This window comes from Schistocerca americana, chromosome 5 (genome assembly GCF_021461395.2).
Source record: "Schistocerca americana isolate TAMUIC-IGC-003095 chromosome 5, iqSchAmer2.1, whole genome shotgun sequence".
NCBI classification, from domain to species: Eukaryota; Metazoa; Arthropoda; class Insecta; order Orthoptera; family Acrididae; genus Schistocerca; species Schistocerca americana.
Window position 1 is genome coordinate 65,147,446 of NC_060123.1, and position 22,479 is coordinate 65,169,924.

The 22,479-nt window shown below is 38.8% G+C and overlaps 1 protein-coding gene across 1 annotated transcript in view; it reads right to left on the bottom strand.

The window, feature by feature from the left end:
• LOC124615883 overlaps positions 1 to 22,479 on the bottom strand; it is an 80,265-nt gene that overhangs the window by 53,257 nt on the left and 4,529 nt on the right. Inside the window, exon 2 of the mRNA XM_047144050.1 lies at positions 6,421 to 6,543. Within this exon, the coding sequence (XP_047000006.1) occupies positions 6,421 to 6,543 (123 nt within the window). The remainder of the gene's footprint in view (positions 1 to 6,420; positions 6,544 to 22,479) is intronic.

A 22,479-nucleotide genomic window follows, 5' to 3' on the forward strand; every position in this document is an offset into this window, starting at 1 on the left:
TCTTAAACTTCCGCCTACTCTTCATCAATATGAAACTGTGATCTGAGTCTATATCTTCTCCTGGGTATGCCTTTTAATCGAATCTCTGATTTTGGACTCTCTGTGTGATCATGACGTAACCTATCTTCCCATATCTCCTGGCCTGTCCCAAGTACACCTCCTCCTCTTGACCTACTATAAAGAATAAATTAGGCACTTTGGACAAACTCTATTTTAGTGTGGTCCACGCTAAATTCAGAACTGTCAATGTCCCTAGGTGAGAGATGTCCTACATGAAATCCCACCCTCCCAAACAAGTAGTACTTCACTGCCTACTGAAACTACAAAATATTCAAGGCTATCCCTATGCCTCTCCTGCTTTCAGTCCGGCACCTATAAATCTTTCTCCTATGGATGACCCTGTTCCAAACATACACTCACCACCTCTTACTGGAGTCTTGTGATGGATATTTATTATACAATTAAGAGTGGGGCACAGCGAAAACAGTCCTGAGATTTATCAGCTGTTCTGAAATTAATGTCTAGTATTCTAACTAAGCATGAAAACCAACTGGCTGTGTACACATGAGCAGCCACCATTATTCTTGCACTGTCCAAGGCCTTAGAAAATATACGCTATCACCAGCTAACAAACTGGCTAGCTACAAACAACCTACTAAACGAGTATCAATCAGGTTCCCATAAACACTGCAGCACATCTGCCTTAATATAGGTAACAGATGAGGTCAAACTTGCCGTGGATGCCTCTTAAGACACCAACAAAGCCTTTGACACTGTTGATTTCAACATTTTGCTTGCCAAACTTAGCAGCATAAATTTCTCACCAAATGCAGTGCAAAGGTTTTGCCCATACCTGACATCTCACCAGCAATGCATCATGTCTGACAACATAAAGTCTTAATGAAGGAAGGCAGTATCAAGTATCCCCCAGAATTCAGTATTGGGGTCCTATACACTTTCTTCATTAAGCGTAAATGATGCATCATCAGTTTTGTCCTACTGCAAATACCACATGTATGATGCATCTAAGTGCAAGACCAACAAATCTGAAGACAGTTATTGAGAATCTCAATACTGACCTATGTGCACTATCAAAATAGGTGCAGAATACAGGGTTACAGCTCTATGCATCCAAAACCCAAGTGCCACTGGTTGGTCATTCTAGGCTCATTAGCCCAAAATATCAGGAATCCCTATCATCTTTAACCCTGAATGGGACAAATACCAACATCCCTCCTTTGGCAAAGAGTCTAAGAGAAGATGTAAATCTACACTGGACTGAGCACATAACTGCATGTGCAAGAAGGCATCATCATCTCTCCACACCCTACAAAAATATGAAAAGCTATTCCTTCTTGACCCATAAAGAAACTTGTACAAACTCTTATACTTCCAATTTTTGATTACAACAATGTTATTCTGCAAGGCCTTTCTCAGGAAAGCTCATAGCACCTGGAACTGGTTATGAATAGCTGTATTCACTATACCTGTGATGTTTGGCTCTTTTATCATATTTTACCACCATATGCATAGATATCCTGGCTGCGTGCAGACGGGTGCAGAGACTTCTACAACCTCTGTCTTCTCTACTGTCTTATCAACGAACACTGTCCCTAGTATCTCTCCACAACCTTAATGCTCTTACCTGAACAACTTAGCACAAACACCTTCTCCCATCAGAGCATAATCCTTTCTGAACCACTCCATTGTTCAGCCACTTTCTCAAAATCCTTCTCCACAACAGGAACCCAACTCTGAAATAACCTCCCACATTATATTGGAGAACTGAATAAAATCTCCAGCTTCTGAAGACAGTTAATGACATTTCTACTAAAGCAATAATATGAATTACCATTGTCCCTATATGCACTTGCTACCCTTGAACATCCTTCTACCCTATCATATCTTCCTCTTTCCCCAGTATTCTTAGTTGGTGCAGTCTCCTTAAATTTCCTCTCCCCGGAGGTCACTGTATCAGGAAACATCTATCCTGTACACCCATAAATTTGTTTTGTATCTGCCGCTGTAATTATTATTATTATTATTATTATTATTATTATTATTATTATTATCATCATCATCATCATCATCATCATCATCACTGCCACTTCACACTCAAATCACTGTAACACTATTTGTCATATTAAAATTGCCATTTCATGGAAATTATGATGTAAAAAAGTCACTGTGTACGTGAAACCCTAGTCTGATTTAAGATAGGGCCTGATGGCCCTAATCAGATGAGGTTAAATAAATAAACTAGTTTCATTGAACTGTACTTTAAACCAATGCTATTTTGACTGATACTTTGACAGTGGTGACTTTGCGATATCCCAATGACTTTTGTCGGTGAATTCTCAAGGAAAGTTTTGCTGCATACAACACACACCTTTTCCTGATTATGCTGTAATATGTTTGAGGAAGAACATGGTTGCATATAAGATAGGAAACTACAAAGTTATGGAATCAAACATAAAAAAATGGCAAAATTTGGAAGAAAATAGAAAAAAAAGTAGTTCTTGGAATGTGCCTTGGAGGCCAGTACCTGACTAACTTCATTTCTGATAAGCAAAGACTTCCACTGTAAAAACTGTGCAGTAATAGTTCAGGCAAAAGCGATTACATTGGTGACATCAACATCCACAGGAACAATACTATAACCTGCTCAAAATTACTTTAGGATTGACAGCTACAAAGGAAGTACCCTCGAGTGAGGCTTACAAGGAAAGTCAATCTCATGAGCTGTAGCTGAAGCAATGGTAATTTCAATGTCACTTTCTTAGCCAAAACATGTCATATGAAGTCAGTCAAGGGAAATGATTTAAACATTATATGCCTACACTGTCAACGACTGTTCTTGATAATACTACCAACTACTCTGTTGTTGCTGACAACCATGGCAAAGCAAAAGGAGGAGGTAGGGGATTGACTTCCATGTTGAAATTTTGAAGTAACTGATACTCTTAGACAGATGGAGCATACGGAACTATGATTACTCAGGTACAAAATTGATGAGCTGACAAAAATGTGTGGGCACAATGTCACTGGGCCGTCAAATTGTCACTGCCATTTCAACCCAACAGAATTGATATGGACCCCAATTAAATTTTACCTTAATTAAAAAAAAAAGAGAGCTGCTGTCAACGCACTCAGCAACAAAGCTGTTAGGAAGCAATTTTTACTATCGGAAATGAATTGTCATTAAATAATGGCAGTGACAGTCTAACTTGAAGCCTATGCAATAGCGACAATAGTAATGCCAGTAGAGTTTTCCCTATGTCATCACAAATAAGATGCACAGTTTGATTCAGCTGAATGTTTGGTCAGTGCAGTTGAAGTACCTTCATAGCAAAATATATTTTCATATGTTTCACTGTTAATAATAAGGCTGTTATCAGAAGCTGAGTCCAAATGCAATTCATTTTAGGAACTCAGAAATAATTATACAAACAAAATACCTCTGATAACATTATAATTTGTGCAGTGCTGAAGTAGTGTATTTTGTTACCACTAGTCTTCTCTCTTCAAAACAGGTAAGTTTTCTCGTCTCAATTAATAGGCATAAATTTTTTTTATGTCAGAAATAAGTAGACAGTTTTATAACAAGTAATAACAAATTAATTATAAACCTAATGCTTGTTTCTCTCCTTGAAACCAAATGGGCAAGTGCAGTACCACGTATCACATTCAACTCAAATTATCCCATGTTAATAGATCTTTGACAGTGTGCCAGATTGAAGTAGGTGAAAATATGATGTATTTTTAAGATTTCATTCCTATAATGTGTTCACTTAAATCCAACAACAAAAAAGTTTGTTGCACGTTGAAAATTTGAAAAAGACACTGGGAAATGCATTTTTGTAAACTTTCCATGTACTGTCTTAAAAAGTTTTTGCCACAAAGAAATCTAAGATGAAAACATTATGCATCTCTTCCAGAAGACATTGATGCCAACTCTAACTTAGTACACAGAATAGCTTGTGAATATGAGCAAGCTGAATGAAATGTAAAATTACACATCTGTTCCATGCAGGAGTTTGTAACTCTGCTTTGAGCCTCTATGTACTCCAGTTCAAAGTGTCAATCCTAAAACAATTCTGATCAGACTATACAAGTACATGAATTTGGTACAGTTATGACAAAAACAACAATTTAATGTGCTGTGTTTCATTCCTCTCCTGTATCTTTTCAACACAGACATGTACTGATATAACTCATCCTGCAGATCCCCAAATCATATTTCAACATATATTCCTCTGCCTCTTTTTCTTTCTTTCTTAGCAGTTAAAGAGATAAAATTTCAAGAGGTATATGATTCACAGCAAAGCTTTGTTCAATAATGATCATCATGGATAAATTTCACTAGTAAAGAAAAGGTATTCTAGAGAGAAACTGAACAATGAGAGTGAGTGATGAAACTTGAAAGTGCAGGGCATATATTCTACAATTAATGAATTACTTGGTGGAATGATCAATAAATAAATGAAACATAGATGACATTTGACTTACAATTACACACAGAAATAAAGTATTTGGAATTGTTTTGTTATTCATGCACTGTTCAGTAATTATAATAATTCACAACTCAAATCCTACTTTGAATCTATTGAGAGATTCATATCAGGAGCATATAAGGAGCACTCTTCTTCACTCATGTTGCAATTTCCAGAAACCGTATATACGCTGCAGTTATCCAAAAAATGCACTAATCAAAGACCTGTACCTTATTTCTAAACTATCACTATATACTAAAGTAAAATTTGACAATATGCAATGCATAGTAATTTATAATGAAAAAGTCAATCTATCAACATGTGACAATGCGGGGATTCAGTAGCAGGAACCTCATGACATTCAACTCAAGATAATGTGATATGAATACCGTTATTGGACTTTTTTTCATAATTGGCATTATTAAGTATAAAATTACTAACCATCAAAACCTGTCATTGTTTCCTATATCAAATTCCATATATCTTGGCAATATTTTGTGGAATAATGGCATAAGAAATTATTAATAATGAATCATCCATCTTAAGAGCAAATTATTTTTTGAACCCTTTTCAAACTTCCCATCAAGAATAGTTTACTAATTTTCGAAGTCATGGGACAGCGAAATGCACACATACATATGGCGGTAGTATATTGGCAAAGCTGTCATTTGTACTCAGGTGATTCATGTGAAGAGGTTTCCGACATCATTATTGCCGCATGACAGGGATTACAGACTTTGAGTGCAGAACAGTAGATGGAGCTAGATGCAATAGATATTCCATTTTGGAAATCATAAGGGAATTCAATACTCCGAAATCCTCAAGGTCAAGAGTGTGCTGAGGATACCAAATTTCAGGCATTACCTCTCACCACAGACAATGAAATTGCCGACAGCCTTCAATTAATGACGGAGAGCAGCAGCATTTGTGCAGAGTTGTCAGTGCTAACAGACATGCAACACTGTGTGAAATAACTGCTGCACAGTGCTGCAAAATTTTGGTCAATTCAAGCCAATGATCTGCCCGCCCTGATCACCCGACATGAATCCCATCAAACATTTATGGGGCATAATCGAGAGGTCAGTTTGTGCAAAAAGTCCTGCTCAGTTATAGACACAGCAAGACTCAATATTTCTGCAGGGGACTTCCAGCGACATGTTGAGTCCATACCACATCAAGTTGCTGCACTACATTGGGCTAAAGAAGGTTCAACATGATATTACGAGGTATCCCATGACTCTTGTCATCTCATTGTATGCCAGAAACAACGTGTAATCTTAGTCATCTAAACTGGACATTTACATTAGCCAACAGACACAAGTCAGAGAAGGAATATGAAAGATCACCTTCATTCATAGCTTCATCACATTTCTAGAAACTCGAACCTTTTCGACATTACAGGCATCCATCTACAATGGTGCCTGTTCAAAAACAAAGTAATGAACAATATAGAGATTTCTCCTCTTTATGTAATGGAATTACTATTTACACATTTCTAACATTTTATTATATTGTAATTCTTCAGGCTTTCTCGATGATCTGTTGACATCTTGAGATGTCCAGTGTTCTACTGGATATTAGCATTGTCCATGCACAATATTTTGATGTGACTCATTGTCTGGCATCAAGTGCCAGAAGCAATTATGGAGGGGGGAGACAATAAGCATAAACACTGGACCTGTTCCATTCAACTAGCAGTCTCAGGTAGCACCTGATGAAGAGAATGAGTCACATTGCCAAAACACTGAATGGAAGACGCTGATAATTGGTATTTTATTACATTATTTAAAAAACAGATAAGATGAAAAGTTATCCAAAATTTTGACAGCAAACTGAAGATTTTGATTAGATTAAATATTGTGAGAGATTGTCAATAAATAATTTTTTTCCCTGTAATGTCCCCAAAAACAAAATGTGATACACTTACCAGTACATTGATGACAGCTGTTGCTCCACACTGAGAAGTGCCAATCTGTGTAACATTTTTGGCACAAGCTTCTTTCTCTGACCAAATCATTACTCTTTCCGCTATCTTCCTGTTATGTTTTATCTGTAAGAGTCCAATAAAATACAACTGTTTTGTGCTGGCAGAAAAAAAACTGAGGCTTCTATCATAATAGTATTTAATCAAACAAGAAACAACATCCTGTTAACATTTTGTGGTTGTGTAGACCACGCCATTCTGCATATGATGTGAAAATATAGTATTAAGAGTACCCTCTTCCATGGGTCTCCATAACAGACACCCGAGGGTCAAACTGACAAACTATTAGCAGCAATCAAAAATTTCCATTCGAAAGTCATACAGTCCAGAATCGGTATGCCAATCAAGCAAAACTACTGTGAGCATTGAGATAATCACCCCACTGACACACCAGCTTGAAGATACACTACTGGCCATTAAAATTGCTACACCAAGAAGAAATGCAGATGATAAACAGGTATTCATTGGACAAATATATTACACTAGAACTGACGTGTGATTACATTTTCACGCAATTTGGCTGCATACGTCCTGAGGAATCAGTACCCAGAACAACCACCTCTGGCCGTAATAATGGCCTTGATACACCTGGGCATTGAGTCAAACAGAGCTTGGACGGGGTGTACAGGTACAGCTGTCCATGCAGCTTCAACACGATACCTCAGTTCATCAAGAGTAGTGACTGGCGAATTTTGATGAGCCAGTTGCTTGGCCACCATTGACCAGACGTTTTCAATTGGTGAGAGATCTGGAGAATGTGCTGGCCAGGGCAGCAGTCGAATATTTTCTGTATCCAGAAAGGCCCGTACAGGGCCTACAACATGCGGTCATGCATTATCATGCTGAAATGTAGGGTTTCGCAGGGATTGAATGAAGGGTAGAGCCACGGGTCAAAACACATCTGAAATGTAACGTCCACTGTTCTAAGTGCCGTCAATGCAAACAAGAGGTGACCGAGACATGTAACCAATGGCACCCCATACCATCACGCCAGGTGATATGCTAGTATGGCGATGACGAATACATGCTTCCAATGTGCGTTCACTGCGATGTCGCCAAACACGGATGCGACCATCACGATGCTGTAAGCAGAACCTGGATTCATCCCAAAAAATGACGTTTTGCCATTCGTGCACCCAGGTTCGTCGTTGAGTACACCATCGCAGATGCTCCTGTCTGTGATGCAGCATCAAGGGTAACCGCAGCCATGGTCTCCGAGTTGATAGTCCATGTTGCTGCAAACGTCGTCGAACTGTTCGTGCACATGGTTGTTGTCTTGCAAATGTCCCCATCTGTTGACTCAAGCAGCGAGACGTGGCTGCATGATCTGTTACAGCCATGCGGATAAGATGCCTGTCATCATGACTGCTAGTGATATGAAGCCGTTGGGTTCCGGCACGGCATTCCGAATTACCCTCCTGAACCCACCGATTCCATATTCTGCTAAAAGTCATTGGATCTCGACCAACGTGAGCAGCAATCTCGCAATACGATAAAGCGCAGTTGCGATAGGCTACAGTCCGACCTTTATCAAAGTTGGAAACGTGATGGTACGCATTTCTCCTCCTTACATGAGGCATCACAACAACATTTCACCAGGCAACTACCGCTAACATACATTGCGCATAAGGACCATGAAGATAAGACTCGAGAATTAGGGCTCATATGGAGGCATACAAGACAGCCGTTTTCTCCTCGCTGTATTTGTGAATGGAACAGGAAAGGAAATGATTAGCAGTGGTGCAGGGTACCCTTTGCCACGTACCATACGGTGACTTGCGGAGTACCTATGTAGAAACAGATGTAGATGTACTTCCACGTAAATACCACAGTAAGTATGAACATTAAGGAGATTATGGTCACGTCGTAATGAACTTGACATACGCTACTGCCCATTAAAACTGCTACATCAAGAAGAAATGCAGATGATAAACGGGTATTCATTGGACAAATATATTATACTAGAACTGACATGTGATTACATTTTCACGCAATTTGGGTGGATAGATCCTGAAAAATCAGTACCCAGAAATACCACCTCTGGCCATAATAACGGCCTCGATACACCTGGGCATTGAGTTAAACAGAGCTTGGATGGCGCCTACAGGTACAGCTGCCCATGCAGCTTCAACACGATACCACAGTTCATCATGAGTAGTCACTGGAGGATTGTGACGAGCCACCATTGGCCAGACGTTTTCAGTTGGTGAGAGATCTGGAGAATGTGCTGGCCAGGGCAGCACTCTAACAGTTTCTGTATCCAGAAAGGCCCATACGGGGCCTGCAACATGTGGTCGTGCATTATCCTGCTGAAATGTAGGGTTTCGCAGGGATCGAATGAGGGGTAGAGCCCCGGGTCATAACACATCTAAAATGTAACGTCCACTGTCCAAAGTGCCGTCAATGCGAACAAGAGGTGACCGACACGTGTAATTTGGGAGGGCGACGGTTCAATCCCGCGTCCGGCCATCCTGATTTAGGTTTTCCGTGATTTCCCTAAATCACTCCAGGAAAATTCCTGGATGGTTCCTTTGAAAGGGCATGGCCGACTTCCTTCCCCGTCCTTCCCTAATCCGATGAGACCGATGACCTCGCTGTTTGGTCTCTTCCCCCAAACAACCCAAAACCCGAGACGTGTAACCAATGGCACCCCATACCATCACACCGGGTGATACGCCAGTATGGCGATGACGAATACATGCCTCCAATGTGCGTTCACCGCGATGTTGCCAAACACGGATGCGAACATCATGATGCTGTAAACAGAGCGTGGATTCATCCGAAAAAATGACGTTTTACCATTCGTGCACCCAGGTTCGTCGTTGAGTACACCATAGCAGGCGCTCCTGTCTGTGATGCAGTGTCAAGGGTAACTGCAGCTATGGTCTCCGAGCTGATAGTCCATGCTGCTGCAAACGTCGTCGAACTGTTCGTGCAGATGGTTGTTGTCTTGCAAACGTCCTCATCTGTTGACTCACGGATCGAGACGTGGCTGCACGATCCGTTACAGCCATGCGGATAAGATGCCTGTCATCTCGACTGCTAGTGATACGAGGGCGTTGGGATCCAGCACGGCGTTCCGTATTACCCTCCTGAACCCACCGATTCCATATTCTGCTAACAGTCATTGGATCTCGACCAACGCGAACAGCAATGTCGCGATATGATAAACCGCAATCGCAATAGGCTACAATCCGACCTGTATCAAAGTCGGAAATGTGGTGGTACGCATTTCTCCTCCTTACACGAGGCATCACAACAAGGTTTTACCAGACAACGCTGGTCAACTGCTGTTTGTGTATGAGAAATCGGTTGGAAACTTTTCTCATGTCAGCACATTGTAGATGTCGCCACTGGCGCCAACCTTGTGTGAATGCTCTGAAAAGCTTATCATTTGCATATCACAGCATCTTCTTCCTGTCGGTTAAATTTCACATCTGTAGCACGTCATCTTTGTGGTGTAGCAATTTTAATGTCCAGTAGTGTACCTGTTTGAAAAAAACACTGTGATCTGTTGCATGAAGAAGTCAGTAACTATCTGCTGCATATCCTCATCCAGCCCTTCAAGGCCTTTATTAAGGGACTAAAGGCACCATAATGGCACAGAGAGAGATCAGACTACAGAGCAGTTGCTCAAGTGTAATGGCTGAGGCTGGCCTCCCAGTTCAACTGGCGTCTTACGTCAAATTGCGACCCGCATTCTCCAATGTATGTCTACCGATGTTTGCCCTTCAGCAACCAAGAATAGAATCCCACAACGTTGCATATACGCTGCAGCAACACCCTCCAAGGGAAAGTTTTTTGTTACCCCTTATACATCACAGGAATAAAAACAAACTCAGAACCAGGGAATATGGCATGACGTGTCACGATTATAGTGTCCTTTCTATTCTTAACTACATAAATGATATTCAAAATAGTTCAATGAGATATTAAAAAATTCTGATAACGCAAGAATACTACTTAAAGGCCAAAAATCAACCATACCAGGTCAGACCAACCCAGATGACCTCCGAGCAGATAAATAACTCATTCATAGCCAGGGGTTTAATTTGTGACCTCGCAAAGAAGCAAATTATGGAAATTTAAACGAATAACTGTCACACAACATACAAAGTATTTTTCACAGTGTTTACTTGAAGGCAAGGATATAACTCCTTTTGCACAGATTCAGTTCCTTTTTTCTTATGTTATTAAATCCTCTAGGTTAATGCGGCTGCAGTAAATTAAGTATTAAGTATTTTTCAGAAAGAATTCTGGCAGAGCAGATCACTTCATCACAACTGGAAGAGGAAGAGGGGCTCTCCAAATGTTTGTTTTTCTAAAATCAGTTCCCAGTACATTTCCACCTCAACAAAGTGGTGCATTTGTTTACTGCAATGGACAGCTGTTAATGATCACTTCTTTGGCGTTTTCAATAAGTCCTGAGGCTGCAAATGCTGGCAGGGTACAGCACCAGTAGAGAGTGTCCACTGAGTGAACTGTGCACATTTGCAGCCTCAGGACTGATTGAGAACGCCAAAGAAGCATCGTTAACAGCTGTCCACTGCAGTGGACATGTGCACTGCAATGGACAAGTGCACCACACGATTAATGACATTTAAGATAAACAATAAAAATAAGTTTAAAATGAACTGCAACAACACTATCTCAACATATGACACAAAAATAATTTCCATGTCGAATGTCTGCTTGTCTAAGAGTTCAGAGCATTCTGGTGTGATGGTGTTTAACAAAATTCCTGCAGAAATAAGCAATAAAATCTGAATCCCTATAAAGTCAAAGAAGTTAAGAATACAATTTATCTCATTATTTAGACACAAGGATTAAAATAACTTGTTAGTGGCTGACAAATAACAATATTCAATGTAATTAATCCTACATTTCTACAGCACATAAAAAATTGTTCTTTTGTGACAATTTTCAATACGGTCTTGTAAATGTTATGCAAGCAGTAGTATATAAATGGTATCTCTTTATTTTAACTGAAGAAGCACCAGCTTTCTTCAAAGTAGTCATTTTTCTATTAATTTCATCAGGTTTGTCTGAACCTACATATTCTCCAACAAAATTTTTCATGTTCCTGAATAATTTTTTTTCTCAGTCTTCTTATCACATGAACCTACAGTAAAATTTTGAAGTTTCAGTGATAGACTCCAAAGTCTTTGCAGAAATTACTGACAGTCATTACTGCTGTTATAATGGCCTTCTACATTGAAAAATCAGCATGTGATTGTTCAAGCTATGTCATCCTGTCATGATGAGGCCAATATAATGTTCTTGTTGGAATGTAAACAATTTGGCAAATTTCTCTGTAGCTTCTCAATGTCAAGAATTTGCTTTCATACATCCCTGAGAGCCACTGTTGTGGAACAAGGCTGCTTTTGTTTCATCAAACATAATTTGATGCCTTCAAATTACAATGTGCTCAGCAGTTGCTGATTCGTCCAAATCATGGTATTTAATGTGATGTTTGTGTTCTGCACAATGTTCAAAATCTGAATGGATGGACTGACCAATATAGTTGCTTCTGCACTGATAAAGGATGTTAAATATTTCAAGAACATCGAGGGGGAAAACTGTCTTTCACTGGGCTCAGCATCTCTCCTATCCTCATGGTTGATCAGAAAATAAACCACAGCAGTCATCCACCATATTTTCATAGATGTACATCTGCAGAAAGGAAGATGATCTCTGGAACAAATGGTTCATAGGTTTCAGCTTGGTATCCAAGTGGTCCTTTTGAAAAAAAAATCAGCCTCATGAATAAATATAATTCTGAAACAAAATTTTTGCACTGGGACTCTACTCTCAAAGATGCTGTAGAGACCTGTGTAACAATAACATTAACTAGAATTCCTTTCCTCGACTTTTCCCAGCTGAACTAGCTGTTGTTGAGACAGTAAATCTGATTAACTTGCCTTCCTTCACATCAGAAGTCACGTGCACATTGTCCATTACATTCAGGTGACTTCATGGGCTGATATAGTCTGTATGTACTGTACACAATATATACTAGCATTACACATTACTTAGAGCTGCCACTGATTAGGAAAGGTGATTTATTCAAGAGGCTTGAATGATGACTGCAAAAAACTGAGTCAAATCTCAGGGTACTTCACAACCAGTGTGCTTTGTGAAGTAGGACTGTTGATATTTTTAAAATATATGGAACAAGTTACATCGATACATATAAAAAATATCATTATCTGCTCTTGATATATTGAGAAAAAGTATTGATATTTTAACAGAAAAATATCAATGTACCAGCCTATAAAAATATTGTCTGCACATTGTAAATATACTGCCTATTTTAGAGCTATATATTTAAGTGTTGATTTATTATTAGACACTCTGTACATCACCTAGCTAGTAGCCTGCCTACAGGGTCATTCCATGTTAAAGAGACTTTGTGACAAAAAAATTAAAATGACAATATCACAAATATAACCTTAAAAATGCCAAGTTAAAAGTACATTTGTTCATTTCAAAATAATCATGAATATGAAAAAAATAAATTTCTACCTTCACTAAGTGTTTAAAGTGCACTACTCTATGGCACCACAGAGAGGTATGTTTTATGCTATTTCCAGATGAGTATTAGTTGTGTTATCTATGGCTGATTGTTCTATTGTTGCAAAGAATATTGAAGTCAACATTGTTATAGCTCATAATAATTCGTTTTGTTGAAGTAAGCTAGTTGCATTTCTTTATTTTGTTAGTTTTATAATATATATGCAGCTTGTAACAATCGTAACAAAAAAGATACAAAAGTTTAATTTGTAATCTAGTAAATTTGTTCTGTACAATACCTTTCTGTAAAAGTGAGGTTATGCACATGTTTTACAATATCATACCATTACATGACATTTTGAAATCTTATTTAACACTCTTAGAGCTGTTACGGGTGTTACTAATTTTCGTTTCTGGTGTTACTTAACACATGCGTAACACCCATAACTTGAATTGGAAGGTTTAATGCCACCTTCATCTTCAGTAGGCCTAGACGCTACATTTAAATTATAACCAAAGGGTATTATTATGAATGAAAAAAGTTTTTAACTATGTTTATTACATATGAAAACAGTTTTAAGCATGAAAACTAAAATTTTTATTCCTCTGCATACATTTTTTAAGCACTACACCTTCATTATAAAAGTTAATTAGAGCATTAACCTGACTCAACTGATGTTCTCCTAAAAAGTTAATTAAGCCCAAAATTCTTTACATATAGTTTATGTTTTCCATTCTAACTTTTCCAAGAACAACAATATTTATAACCTCAGTTTTAAATTTTATATAGGCCCAGTAAACTGCTTATTGAGGCAAATTCTAGTCATTCATAAGAGCCTATGTTTAACAATGTACTGTGCTGGGCAGTTCAAAAATAAATATACTTTGTCCAATCTACGTTATTTTGAAAGAGACTTTGGATTGACAGTTGAGTGGAATTTTTTTGCCAGTTCACATGGTAAAGGAGCCATGGATGGCATTGGAGGTGCACTGAAGAGGAGCATGTGGACATGCTGTTAGATCTAGGAAAATTATTATTAACAACACAATTGAGTTTTATGACTACACTCTGAAGAATTTTTCTAAATTTAAGGTAGTATGGGTTGATAAGATAGGAGCATAACATTCCTATTTTGGATGAAAGGTGGAAAAATTTACAAGCGATTCCTGAAATCCAGGGGTGACATCACATTTGGCCTTATAATACAACTGATTTGCTGGTTTCAAAAACAGCAGAGTCATTAATGACAAGGGTGTCAGTATTTATTTCTGAGGACACCAAAGTTAAAACATTACATGCAAAAAGATGCATAAACTTCTATGAAGTGTGCAGTTCTGATGATTATGATCAGGAGACTGCTTCACTATCTGAATCACAAGACAATATTAGAAGTGCTTGTGAGTTAAGCCTAACTAATAAAACTGAAAAGTCTGATTTAAAATTTGGGTTATTTGTCTTGGTTGACATTGCAAGTGATAAAAAGAAGCCAACCCTATCCAAAATTCAATACTGTTACTTGGGAATCTGCCAGAGTGAAGTTGATGAAGAGGAGGATGTGAAAATAATGTTTCTGAAGTCAGTAGGAAAAAGTAAAACACTTTTTAAACTAGATGAAACTGACGTTTGTTTTGTGAAATTCAGTCAAGTACTATCTAAGGTAACACCAGAAATCAAACAACACGGTAACCGTTCGTACTATGAGTTCAATTTTGAGTTGGATGTTGCTGAAAAAGATTATTAAATGAAGTTTTTAAACCTATCAATAATAAGAAAACATTTTTGTCATAAATTTATTAGGCCTACAAAATTAGGTAAATGTAAGTAATGATATCTTGGCCTAGTTGTACTATAAAATTGTAACAAAATTTTTTGTGTGATAAATAGCTTTACCCTTCAAATATATTTTCTTAAGTACATACTTTTATTCCAAATAAACTACAGTACTTCTTTTATTTTGATGCAATTGTAAGAGGTAGATTTAATCCTTCAAGAACCAAATCTGATGCATCTATGTAACACCCGTAACATTTAATGTAACACCCGTAACAGAAAAAAATATATATATACCGAGTTAAGACGTCCAAAAAAATAAAAATTTATATTTCAAAATAAAATTTGGGGCAATACCTCTTAATAGTTGTTTTACAAGAATAAAAACTTCATCAAGTTTGCAGAAATTAGAGAATTCCCTAACTCATAACAGGGGCCAGGTCTACTTTTAGTAACACTACTTTTTTGATTAATAACCAGGATAATAATAAAACAATTCCAGTATCAACATTTGTCACATGAAATATAATGTAAGCCTTAAAAGTTTTCAATATTAAATTCAATAAATATTATTCCTTACATTATTTTTCCTGATTTTAAGGTGTGTACATGTAACACCCGTAACTATGGAATTGCCCTATACCTTTAGAGCAAGAATTGGAAGGAAAATGATGCATGTTCACCCTTGGCAATGAAGACTTTGCTAACAATGGTAACTGCAAGCAAATGGCACAATAATATGTGTCCAATGGATCTGTTGTTTAGCTTCATCAGACGTCAGATTTGTTGGGAACACTTCATGTCAACTTTCCTGTTTTTTCATTTTTGCCAACACCAGTGACCTAGCAATTGTAGTGTCACAATTGTATGGTGAAGCTAAGTGTTGCAGTTTCTGTTGGTAGCGCCAACCGCTAACTGCATCAGCATTTCCCCTCACACGCCTCTGCCCATCGCAAAGACCAGTCGTTTCATTTGGATTTTTGTTCATCATTTTAAGCAGCTGCTTTTGAAGAACACTGATGTGAAGAAATAGCACACTAGTCGCATTAAAAATTGTTTTTTAACACAGCTGGTGTGCTATTTCTTCGTATCGGCAATTTTGTTATTCCATTTCCCCCCCCAGTACAATTGGACATCACCTTTTGTGCCACACATACTTGCTTCATACAATCAAAGAGAAAAATTGGACACAACGAAAGCTCAAAAAGTAGTAAGACTCCTTCACACAGTGAAAGCAAAATTATGTTCTAATACAACTTCAAAAGAACAATTTCATATATTTACCAAAAGTTGCGAAAAAATATAATATAGAATAAAAATAGCAGCACTTGATTCTGCCATTTTGATATAGATATATTGGGGGGAAAACTATCACCAATATATATCGATATTACTTGAAAAATATTGATGTATTGATATTTTATCAACAAACCTATTGTGAAGTGTTCACATGTGAATGCAGCAATAGTAAATCATAACTGGACAAAAATCTGCAATAATTAAGACAAATAATACCAGTGGTGTGAGGTTTGTGAGGCCCAACCAAGCCACTGTAGGAGAACAGGTCACCATCAAAGTGAATGCCAGAACTACCAGATACACACACAAAAGGAACAACTTTGCAGATAGTGCTGCACACAGGGTTCAGTAAATAACTGAAGGTAGCTCATTTGTTAATCAATTTGCATCAGCAGGAAAGGTGAACAGATCTCATTTTGGCAATATTGCTGTGAGCTATGCTGCATCCAAAGCGGCATAGAAGTTAGCACTGCTGGGGTGCAGGGTTCCGGTTTAAATCCTACCACTAGCAATGATTTGTTATTTAGTATTTGTCATTTCTGGGAGGTTCTCGAAATTTCTTATGTTTTTAATGTTTATACATTTCGGAATATTTGACGTTTGTATAAATAGCAGCAGTCTCCCATCCAGCACTGCAGGTCTGTTCTATCTGCCTGTATCTACAACTATAGTACACTAGCCACCTTACAGTGCGTGGCAATGGGTACTTTGTGTACTACTGCCACTGCCCCTCTTTCTCCTGTTCCTGTTTCGAATGGTTCAGGGGAACAACAATCGCTAGTAAGCTATCGAGCGGACTAAAAATTTTACCTTCATAGTCTTTTTGCAAAATATACATACGAGAAAGAAATATGTTGGTTGACTCGTCTAGGAACATACACTCTCAGAACTTTAACAGTAAACTACACCATGACACAGATCGTGCCTACCACTAGAGATGGCTGGCAAATCTGTGAAGTTTTCACACTTACTGAACATGTCAGTAACAAAACTTGCTGCTCAGCTTTAGATCTTCCCTATTCCCTCTATCAATCTTACCTGGTACGGACCCCATACTAGTGAGCAGTATTCTAGTATTGGTCAAATGAGGGTTTCTTTTTACTTTTATTTTCAAAGTTATCTCCTTTGCGAGTGTACTAAATTTCCTGTGATTCTTCCAATGAATCTTAATCTGGAATTTGCTTCACTTGTGATTAGTTTTATGTGATAGTTCCACTTTAAAAGGCTACATATGCATACTCCTAGGTATTTTACGGACACAATTGCTTCCAGTGATAGTTCTGCAATCATGTAATCATACAATAATGAGTATTTCTACCTATTTAGGCACAATACATTACATTTGCTTATGCTGAGGACAACTGTCAAACCTTGCATCGTATGTCGAACTTCTGCTGACCTTCCAGCATTTCGCTACAATTTTCTAGTGTGGCAACTTCTCTTTCTACAATAGCATCGTCCGCTAAAAGTATCATGGTACTTCTGCTGCTATCCATGAGTTCAGTTATACTTAATGTGAAAGATAATGGTCCAATAACAGTCCCTTGGGGTATGCCACAGGTTACTACAATGTCTGAAGATTTCTCTCCAGTGAGGATGACATGCTGTGTTCTGTTTGCTAGCAACTCTGCAATCGAGTCACACATCTGGTCTGATATTCTGTATGCTAGTATTTTGTTCATTAGGTGGCAGTGTGGAACTGTATCATGTCCTTTCAAAAGTCAAGAAACATTGCCTCATCCTGGGCACCAGTATCTACTGCTTTCTGGGTCTTGTAGATAAACGGAGTGAGCTGGATTTCAAACGATCATTGCTTTTTGAACCCAAGCTAATTTTTACAGAAGAGGTTTCCAGATTCCAAAAATTTTGCATAAAAACATGCTCCAAAATTCTACAACAGCCAAATGTTAGATTCATGACTACAGTATTGTCTGTCTGTCCTATGGCCCTTCCTGAAAATGGGAATGGCCTGCACCTTTTTCCATTCGCTGGGAAAGCTTTGTATTCTTATATTATTGTTGTCAAATATAAATGTGGCTTTCAATACTAAGTATTGTACTTCACTAATGAATCTGCTTTCAAATTCGGACTCAACTGTGGTTATTATGTGACACTGTTTGGTGGAGATGCCAGGTATCCTCAAAAGTTCTACATCACTATGGCTCCAATTATGCGACATAACAGCTGTTGCCTGCAAAGACAGCAACTGGAATACGACTAGTAAGTCATTTTAAAGCTATATACTTCCCAGAGGAAGTATTGAATAGGATTGGGGAGAAGAGAAGTTTGTGGCACAACTTGACCAGAAGAAGGGATCGGTTGGTAGGACATGTTCTGAGGCATCAAGGGATCACCAATTTAGTATTGGAGGGCAGCGTGGAGGGTAAAAATCATAGAGGGAGACCAAGAGATGAATACACTAAGCAGATTCAGAAGGATGTAGGTTGCAGTAGGTACTGGGAGATGAAAAAGCTTGCACAGGATAGAGTAGCATGGAGAGCTGCATCAAACCAGTCTCAGGACTGAAGACCACAACAACAACAACAACAACAACAACAACATACTTCCCAGACCGATGGATTCTAGAACAGTAATAGGTCAGCAGCATATCAGGGATCCATCAGTATTTCCCACAGACACTGATTAGAACCTGACAAAATGGCTGAAATGATTCTACTGACATGCCAAATATAATAGATGGGATGACATGATGTGGTTGGTAAATACGTACTTTTACTTCAATGGTACAGCTCTTTTGAAAAAAGAAGAGAAGCTCATTACCTGCGATAAAGTGAAGCTGATTGGTGAAAGTCTGCTTAGTGGAAGTACAATTGCGAAAAAGGCCCCAACATCATGGGAAATGACACAATTTTACCTACAGATATTTTGGTGCTACCCAACATCATGGGGAAATGACACAGTTTTACATACAGAATATTTTGGTGCTACATCACACAGTTAACCCAAATGTGACAGAAGCTGACCAAATCTCACACTTGATGGAAGGAGTCACAGAAAACATGTACCAAGCTCTTCTGACAAAGGATGTCACAACTACTGAGGAATTCGTTTCATGGTGTCTGGGCATCAATGAAATGCAACATAAAAGGTTTGGATGAAAGAAGTAAGACAGACACCCAAACGAGGTTACTATATAAGGTGTGGAAGACCACCATGACCCGAACATTGAGCCCATACATTAGGAGGTAATAGAAAATGTTAAGAGGTGTATAAAGCTTTAGCACTAATCTCGGCCAACAGTCAAATGCATCACAAAGAACAGACCCAGTCATCTCGAATTATGCTGTAGCCATCAAACGACAACTCTGCTTTTTACCAACAGAGGTGCAACCAACTCCTTCACGATACCCTGTAGTAGAACACACAGTTGGGAGGACAGAGGATAACACACTAGTATTTTTTCTCTGTAGACACCCTGAACACCTATGCTACTGCAGGGCAAGAAGATGACTGACTGATTGACTATCACCCCACCACAACAGTTCTATTCACACCAGAAAACTGCAGATGATCATCATTGACCTGTGGGGCGAAACTCATTGCTGTACTTTGGATGAGGTCATTCCCCAACTGTTCCCTATTGCTGTGTGGAGGTAGCTTCCACTCACTTAACTAATGAAATCAGAAAAACTATGTCAGCTGACCATCTATGGACATGAGCTCACCACAGACAAAAATCCTCCATGGATGACAGTCACCAAGATGTCAGGAAATATCATTGATGACCAACCTGTCTGGGTGTTGGTCAGTTTAGGGGCTTCTCTTTCTGTAATGTCAAATACTTATAGACACCAGCTAAAGAAGACTTTGTTTTGAGATACAAAAGGGATTGTGCCGAAAGTCGCACAAAGAAAATTACATCCAGCCAACAGGAACATGTACTGCAAGAATAACTACCAATGACAAAACGCAGCTCTTCGAATTCATTGTTTTAGCTGTATGTATTCATAATATTGTTATGGGCCTTCTTGCAAGCATTACAAGCAGTCCATACACTGTGGAAAATCAGACTCAAGATTGACGATGTTATTCCAACAAGCGCACACAACAAAGATTGCTTTGGGGAGTTGTGGATCATTCAAGACTTTGTTATCTCAATGTCATCAGTGATACAAGTTCCAATAGTCAATATAGATCTACAGTTAAACTGTGAATCTTTTGCCGAGTGCAAAAATTACTCAGATTCAAAAAGAAATCTACATACCAGTGATGATCATTAACATCACAAGTGATCAAGGAAAACTTTGGATCACTAACTGTAATGAGCAGACACAACTCAGCCCTAAAGGCATGCGCATAAGAACAGCCAAATCAGTCCGTGGTGGGCAACTCCGTGCCATCAATGAAGAATCGTGCTCTGCTACCCCTACAGAAAAACAGTGGAGCTATTGAACTGTCTACAGAATATGGCCTGACCGAACTGTCTACAGAATACGGCCTGACCAAGGAACAATGTCAGTGAATATTAGCTGTTCTGTGCCAATTTCCAGATACTGTAGAAAGTCGAAGTGGACAAAAGACAGACCAAGAGGCCAATGGTTAAATACTGATCAACACTTAGGATCACCTATCAGTTAGCCAGTGTTCAAACAGGGTGTCAGCAGCTGAACGATGCATAATTCAGCAGGAAGTAGACAATGTGGTGCAGGAGGACGTCACTGAACCTTCCGAGAGTACTTCGTCCTTGTGAAGAAGAAGGATGGTACTTGGAATTCCTGCATCAATTACTGACAACTCAACAAAATTATGAATAATGATATCTACCCATTGCCGTGTATTGATGAAACCTTAGACTGCTTAAAAGGAGCAAGATTTTTCTCAACTGTGAACATACAGACAGGCAAGTGGTAATCTGAGGTCAATGAGGCTGACCAAGAAAAGGCTGCCCTCATTGACCTCAGATTACCACTTGCCTGTCTGTATGTCCACAGTTGAGAAAAATCTTGCTCCTTTTAAGCAGTCTAGGGTGTCATCAATACATTATTCCTGATGGTCTCATTGAGTTCCAAGTTAAGCCATTTTGACAATTAATGCTCCTCCCATCTTCGACTGTATGACAGATAATCTGTTTCTACATCTTAAATGGATGTTTTTTGCTATCTGGATGGTATTGACAATTTTCAGTAGACATTTGAGGAATATCTACGCTGTCTAACAACTTTGTTCAGTCTACAGGACTCCGCCTGAATCCACCCAAATCCTCTTCATTGCCCAAGAAATAAAAATCTTTTAGCACCTAATGAATCCTTCCCACTCCAGAGACTTTCTCTGTAAAAGCATTCTGAGCATGTATTGTTATATGGCAGCTTGTTGCAGTTATCCCCTTTCATTACTAACCACTAGCCCGCAGCTCGTGGTCGTGCGGTAGCGTTCTCGCTTCCCGCGCCCGGGTTCCTGGGTTCGATTCCCGGCGGGGTCAAGGATTTTCTCTGCCTCATGATGACTGGGTGTTGTGTGATGTCCTTAGGTTAGTTAGGTTTAGGTAGTTTTAAGTTCTAGGGGACTAATGACCATAGATGTTTTACAGCAGTCGCAGATTTTCCAACTCCTCGGCAGACTTGTAAAGTGAGAAGTTTTCTCAGAGTGTGTTGGTACCACTGGCTATTCATAAAGGACTTTTGTACCAAAGCACGTCCCTTGCAAGAACTGCTGCTGGTAGACATCAAATTTTCATGGAACAAGACACAAGAAAAATCTTTCCTTGTCCCTCAGGTGGTAGTAACATCTTCTCTGTGCCTAGCATTGTATGCTGAGAATGCTGAGTTAGAACTTCACACCAACACTAGCAGTTACGGGACTGATGCTGTTCTTGTGTAAATTCAGGAAGGTACTGAAAATGCAGCAGCTTACACTTCCAGAGTATTCTCCAAGGCCGAGAACTGCTCTGAACCGAGAGGAAGTGCCTTGGTGTTGCTTGATCCACCAACAAATTCCGGCCTTATTTATTTGGCAAATCATTCACAATTTTGTGGTAGACCACCATTTTTTATGGTGGCCGACTAGCCTGCAAGGTCTGTCAGATTGACTGGCAGGATTGGTATTGAGGCTTCACAAGTACAATGTCACACAGTATAAAAATAAATAAATAAAATAAAAAAAGACTTGCACATGAAGACGTTGACTGCCTTTCTTGGAATTCTTCAGCAGAACACAGCAGCATGGACAAAATCTACGTCTCGCTACGATAGCATCAGACATGTGAGCAGCCCATAGTGACTTGCCTTCTATGTATTCTTTTTTTAAAAAAAATTGTGACTAAAGCTTTCTTGCTTAATATTTTAGTTTTACATGTGACACACCAGATTGAGTGTTTTACTTCTGATGAAGGCACTCACAGCAGTGCCAAAACCTAGGTCAAAACACTTCTTTTTTGTGACCGAAGGCTGCTATTGCTTAAA